This window comes from Limulus polyphemus, unplaced genomic scaffold (assembly GCF_000517525.1).
Source record: "Limulus polyphemus unplaced genomic scaffold, Limulus_polyphemus-2.1.2 Scaffold386, whole genome shotgun sequence".
NCBI classification, from domain to species: domain Eukaryota; kingdom Metazoa; phylum Arthropoda; class Merostomata; order Xiphosura; family Limulidae; genus Limulus; species Limulus polyphemus.
Genome location: NW_013665996.1, coordinates 242387 through 249582, shown reverse-complemented (window position 1 = coordinate 249582; position 7196 = coordinate 242387). Strand labels below are relative to the sequence as shown.

Genomic DNA, 7196 nt, shown 5'->3' with positions numbered 1-7196 from the left:
GACCATTTTCATTTATATAGTGCTCTGTGAACACAAATTAGTTAGCATAAATTAGTTAAATGAAGAAAATTAGGTGTCTATTTGCTTGTGACCACTCAGTATATATTGCTAAACACATATGTCAACTTACACTTTGTCAAGTTCTCTAATAGTGATTTAAACTAATATACAAGATTATCCACATTTCAAATGAGTAAGTAAAAACATAAGTTGATTTTGATCAGTAAACTTACTTCAATTAGCTTCAGTTCATAGTCTATGCAACCAATTACATTGCAGCCTCACTAATACTACAATTCTTTAGAGAGTGGCACCTCCCCTTAACTATATAGATTTCCTGTCTAAAAGTAACCTCCACAAGTGAAATTACAAAAAACCCTCAGTATATCATTTATTAGTACATGGGATTTATACTGATAATCATACAATTTCACTACATTAACAAAAATAATATAATAAAAAAATCAATACCAAAGATACACTATTTACTTTTTAAACACAAATTAATAAACAAAACTTTCACTTGTAACATAGAAAACCAAAGAGTAATAAGCCATTATTCTATGGTCTAACAAATCTCACCTGTGAGATACCACAGTGGTCATATGATTGGTTATTTTACTTTTCATGTCTGTCCATGCTGTATGATTACTCAGAGTTCCTAGCTGAGTCTCAACCCACTCATCTAACTTTCTTATTCTTCCTGATAACTGCTGCATGTTGTCAAACGTGTCTACCATCCGAGGATTCAAGTCGTTTAACACAGCAGTATGCAAAGTGGCATTCTAAAGAAAGAAAGGCAATTAGTTGATAATATTTTCATGCAAAATATTTTCTACTTTAGTACTAAGGTGTTTTGTGAACAAACTTAGTAAACAGGTAATTGATTTTTGCAATAATGGGAAACTGTGGATCTGTGTGTCTGTCTGTTCCTTATCTAACTACTCTTAGGTTGCTGGTCCAATCTCCACCAAACTTTGTGGGATGAGTCTGGAACAATTTTCTGTCTCCCAGTGGGACAACAGTAAGTCTTCAGATTTACAATGCTAAAATCAGGGGTTTGATTACCCTCGGAGGACACAGCAGATGGATCGTTTGCTATAAGAAAACACACACACGTATTAATAACACAGCATACACACAGTGTGGGGGAAGGCACATAAATGTCTTGTATATCTCAAAGAGCACACTAGCACTCTCTATGGAGGAATGTAGTGAAAACAAATGGCCACCACTATTGCAATAATACATAAAGTCAGATGAAAATTATATGGCAACAGCCACCACAACGCTGATATGAAGAACCATATCTTGAATTATACCCACTTCCTACTTTGACCAGTGAACTCACAACTTCATCCCATAAGACACTTCTGAGGCCAATGACTGTCAATTAATTAATAACGTGAAACACTGTGGAAGGACATTAAGAGGTGGATGTTGAAAGTGGGTAACAGAAAGCATTCCTACTGCTACTACTTTGGCCACTACCTCTTTGTACAAAGTCACCTGACCATTACACAGTGTATACCATGTTTTAAGTATATACATATTGAGTTCTTAAACCTTATACAAAACTTTTGGTGAGGTAATAATGAATATCATAATAATACGTTATGTTATAAATAAATTGTGTGAAAGTTACTTATCATAGCATCCACACTCCACATTTTTTTAAGTTCATAACCTGAAAAAGGATGGGTACTTCAGCTTGTAGAATGATAAAGACAAGACATGATGTGAAGATCATATAAAAACAAGCAATCTGGATAAAAGGTAATAATAGATAAATTAACATGTCCAAATAAAAAAATGTATTTCATTTTGTGCAAAATTTCAGGCAGGCACCTTTCATTACCAGTTAATATTGTGTTACATAAAAACTGAGTTAAGAAAAATCGTTCAAAAGTTAGAATATACAGAGATTCCGATTACACACATTTTATGCAAAGCATTTTAACAAAAATATTGTTTAAGAAAAAACGATGTTGAACTTCTTTTAAATAGTATTAAAATTTGCATAAACATAGAAAATTTTAGTTAAAGCAACTGAAATTTGACTTTGGACATAAATACAAAAGAAATGAAAATAAATATAAAAATATATTCACAAAATATTAATCCAGTGGGATATTTCCAGGAGAGGAAAGGCTTTCACAAAGATAAAGTTGGAAAGGAGACTGAACAAGGCATAAAAATCTCAACAATGTTTTTATTAACATGCTTTACATAGAAGGTGTGTAATAAGAACCTCTGTTTCGATTTACACATGTTATTAATTTATTATTTATTACTTTTTATCCAAACTGTTTCTGCTTGTATCTTGTGGAACAACAGTCACTTAATAAAAATGAACAATTTATTACAAGATAATGAATTAAATGCTAACTGATAATCTGAGTGAGAGACTACTCTATGAATGTATGGTTGGTTGTTTGTAATTAAGCACAAAGCTACCCAATGGGCTATCTGTGCTATGCCCACCACGTGTATCAAAACCCAGATTCTAGCATTGTAAGTCCACAGACATACTGCTGTGCCACTGGGGCTTATCAATGTATGAATTGAATTAAAATAAAATAAAACTGTATTTAGACAAAAAGGTGAATAAGGAAAAATAGTAGTTTTGCTGACTGATAATCTGAGTAGGAGACTACTCTATCAATGTATGATTTGAATTAAAATAAAATAAAATTGTACTTAGACCAAAAGGTAAATAAGGAAAAAAAATTAGTGTTACTGACTGGATCGTGTTAAAGAAAGCAGCATCTAAGGCTGAATTGACAAACAGTCTCAACCAGATTTAATGTTCCAATTTAAAACTATAGAAGAATGTGCATATTTTTAAAAGATGGAATATACATACTATGGAGTGAGATGTGTAATAATTGCAGACCACAGTACTATTAGCTCCATATTGCAAGGTAGTATCTCATTTCAATTTAATAAAATTTCAAATATTTTAGAACAATTCATTGATTTTTAATAAAATTAAACCAATTTTTTTGTTTGTCTTATATAATTTGATTATACTCTTTAAAAGGAATTTCTGAAAAAAAATAAAATATGTTTGTTTTTGGATATTCCTCCAAAGCTACTCAAGGACTACCTGTGCTAGCTGTCTCTAATTTTGAACTGATAGACTAGAATGAAAGCAGCTAGTCAACAGCACTCACAGTCAACTCTTGTTTGACTAAATAGTGGGATTTGACTGTCACCCTAGTAAAGAATCCACAGTCTCAAAGTGCCCAACATAATTCTTATTTTGCGATAGTGGGACATGAACGATGTGCTCTCAGATCCATAGTCTGATACACTAACTAATGGGCCATGTTAAATCTAAACTGAAATATGATAAATATTTTAAAACACATTAATATACACAGCCGTATACTTTCCAAAAATTTGGCACTACAATCGACAAATCAGTATATATATATGACTAACTGACAAAATTTTCAGTTGTAAACTTTTAGCATATGATCTATTAAATTGATGATGAAAGAAAACTACATAAATAAAGCATCTACTCACCACACGGTCTACAAATCCCTTTATTCCCCAACCACCTTGGGCACTCTCATTGGTAGATACATTTTCCACATTATTTCTTAGTGCACACATGAATCTAACAAAACTTGAAAGTGCACTGTATCCATTTTGGTCAGTTGTAAATAGTCTGTCTAACATAGCGGAATCTTGGCAAATGGAGTCCAGCTTACTTTCTTGAACTAAAGATGTGACCTAATGACACAATAAACTTTAATAAATGTCTTTACTAAACTTAAAATGTTGTAGAGAAATATATTGCTTAAATATACAGTTACTAAAATCAGCCAGAAACAGTTATAATTTAATCAGACAATTACAGCTTAAGCCTCCTTTATAGTTGGTTCAGTATAAATTTAAAGTATTTGTCCACATTAAGATACTTTCATAAACAGTAAAAAAAGAAAGTTTTAAAATCTAAAAATAATAGCACATTTTAAACTTTATTTTATTGATATTTTGCTTGCAAATTTGTGAATTTTGGAGCTAATATATATAATTATCTATGACTACTTTTTCATTTACTGATTCTTACCTTTACAAGTCAAATCTGTTTTACGTTTATAAAGAACATCCCATCAGTTAAATTAAACAGTTTAATACCTATAGCTATAAACCTATTATTATGTATCTCTGAGTAAAACTGTGAATGAAAATTTAGTATAATTAAAATGTGTATGTTGGTATAATAATAATATTTAAAATTTTAATTCTTAAAACTTTCAGTAATATAAAATGAAACAAATATATATACCAAAAAAACATATATTATATCAAAGAATCAAACTTACAGCAGATATTGAAGTTGGTGTTGTGATCCAAAGAACTAGATCCTGAAGAATCATAGGAATTTGACCCATTAGGCCAATGGATTGCAATACTAAACTGGATTTTTTTAATTGATCACCATTCCTTCCTAAATCTGTAACAAATATATTATGTTAAACTATTACATCTAATTTCTACAACCAATAAAGATCTAATAGCAACTCATGACTAACTACTTCTAATAGCCTTAGAAAACATTTGTTATTTGCTTATTATAAGTTATTTTTCTAAAAGTTTGCTACCAACAAGTTTTTCATTTCATATCATTATGATTTCTGTATGACATTTTTAAACTGTGTTTGAGGTGTTCAGAAGTAATTTTCTATACATAAATATATCAAAACAGTTTTGCACCAAAGCATAACAAATAAAAAAAGAGAAAGAGAGACATGGAAGCACTGATTGAAGATTATATTAAATTTTTAAAAGTACATTGCTCAGGTACTTAACAAACAATTTTGTTTTCATTTAAAAAAAATTACCAATGAGAAACTTATTACTCAATATTTTACTTTTTGGAACAAGTATTAAATCAGTACACAACTAGATTTAAAAAGCTGTTTTTACTTTCATTTAAAGAGAAGTCATATTTTGCATCATACGTATTATCTTAAATAAGTACTATTCAAATTTTTCTTGATTTTTCCTAACACATTCATTCATAGAAAACAATGTTTCCTAGCTGGTAGATCAATCTAACTTTCAAATTACAACAGATTTCTTGAAGATTAATATTGTTTAAATATGCTAATTTAATTTTTTTTGTATTTTTTGTACTACTAAACATTTTTAAATGTTTTTTGCTTTCATTTGTCTAGATTTTTAACACTTATTTCTGACTTCCTAGCATTTTATTAACTTTGGATATGGAAACTCTAATTTTCAAACATATAATGAGAGTTTTCACTAAAAATGAATATCAATTACATTACCTTTTGGCAAATCAATAATTTCTGCAACTGTTTTAGTCCCCTCAGACACCATCCAAGTTAAGAACTTTCCAATAGCAAATACGTCTAGACTAGTTCTTGGTGACAAAAAGTTTACCCTTGATAATGGAAAATTCTTTTCATATGGACTGTTAATCAAAAGGCTTGCTACATCAATTAGTTGTAGTATCTGCCTAATTATAAGAAAAGTCAAAATCAATTTTCAAATATTTTGTAAGTAAAAAATATATAATTACATAATAGAACAGAATGACATTATGACATACATAAAATCATATTATTGTGTATCAGTTAGATATGATTTTTTTCACAAATATCTGAAATAAAATTTTGAACCCAAACAACATCACATCTTTTTGTCTTGTGTCTTTCATTCCAGAAGCAACAAGTCACTAAACTTGTCCTTCCACAAATCTCCAGTTATTGTTGATATAATATAACTGTGTAGTAGGTTTATCTATGGATTACCACAAACATAACGTATACTGTTTACTGAAAACTAAAAGTTTGATAACATTCAATTGATATATAGTCTATATGTAGTGTGTATTGCCTACTGAAAAGCAAGTTTCATAGCACTGGTATATTCATTACCAATAAGTATAATATTGTTTGAAAATAATTTGAAAAAACAATAAAATAACCACAAGGAATAACATTTATTGTTTGGGATATTATCAAGCTGGTATACAGAAATTCAATATTTAAAGCATTCAATTTAAGAAATGTTAAATTAAATAACATCAGCAAACTATTAAACATTTCTACGATTACTATCAGCTATACGACAGAAGTTAAATTATAGTACGAGTTAATACTGTATGGTGACATGTAAAGCAATAAAACCAGCAAATATATTATTTGGACAGCATTCTTGAAACTTTTAAAGCTCATTATACCAATTTTAAAAGCTTTCAGTTGTGTTCATTTGACATCTTACCTTGCTCTTCCCAAATTATTATTTGAGGTCCATAAATCTAGTCCACGGTGAACAGCACTGTCAATTTTCTCTTGGGAAAACTGTGGAATTTCAGGAAAAAGTTTTCCTTCAAACAGACTCACATTGTGAAGATTATCTAACAGCTGAGATAAGTGGTCTCCTAGATCAATCCAGCTAAGGTTGACTTTTCCACCTTGGTGGGCATTCCTTACCTGCAAAAAAGTAATCATATAACATTATTAGCATTGCCATTTTTGACATTGTATTCTAACAACAAGCATTAGTTGTCCCCAAAGTAATAACATAATTTTATCACCTATTATCCATCTTAGAAATATTATACTTTACAGAATCACTGTTACTAGTTTTCCTAGATTTAACACACAAAGTAGCATTATTATAAAACATCACATAAAAATCACTGAAAAGTTGTCAGCAAATAACAAAACACAACACATAAAAATTGTTTAAGAAAATCACTAGAAGTGCAAGAAGTATTATCCCAGTTTATACATTATGCATTATGTCTAGTATGTTTGAATAACTGTATAAGAAAATATGTTTGTGGTACATCAAAAATATAATAACACATGAAATAAATAACATAAATATTAGAATAATTTAGAAATTATGAATTTTTTCTACTTTTTTTGCACGAAAAGGCCTAGTATTATCCATACTATACACAATCCTCAATATACTTAATCTTATTTCTGATAAAGTATTACAATGCAAATACATTATTTTAGGTTTCTATCACCTATGTATCAACAACCTTATATGCTGAAAATCAAACTTTTAGAATACATGTAAATTATTAAATAAACTTAATATAAAAGTCTATATAATGTAAATACATATACACACACACACACACACACACACACATACACACACATACATACATTTTTTATATATATATATATATA

At 29.3% G+C, this 7196-nt stretch overlaps 1 protein-coding gene across 1 annotated transcript in view; it reads right to left on the bottom strand.

Moving 5' to 3' along the window:
* The window catches only part of LOC106457882, a 137376-nt gene that overhangs the window by 54714 nt on the left and 75466 nt on the right, over nucleotides 1-7196 (bottom strand). Inside the window, exons 21-25 of the mRNA XM_022383950.1 lie at nucleotides 6268-6479; nucleotides 5310-5500; nucleotides 4341-4471; nucleotides 3535-3744; nucleotides 583-785 (exon numbers count right to left, since the gene is read on the bottom strand). Of these exons, the coding sequence (XP_022239658.1) occupies nucleotides 583-785; nucleotides 3535-3744; nucleotides 4341-4471; nucleotides 5310-5500; nucleotides 6268-6479 (947 nt within the window). The remainder of the gene's footprint in view (nucleotides 1-582; nucleotides 786-3534; nucleotides 3745-4340; nucleotides 4472-5309; nucleotides 5501-6267; nucleotides 6480-7196) is intronic.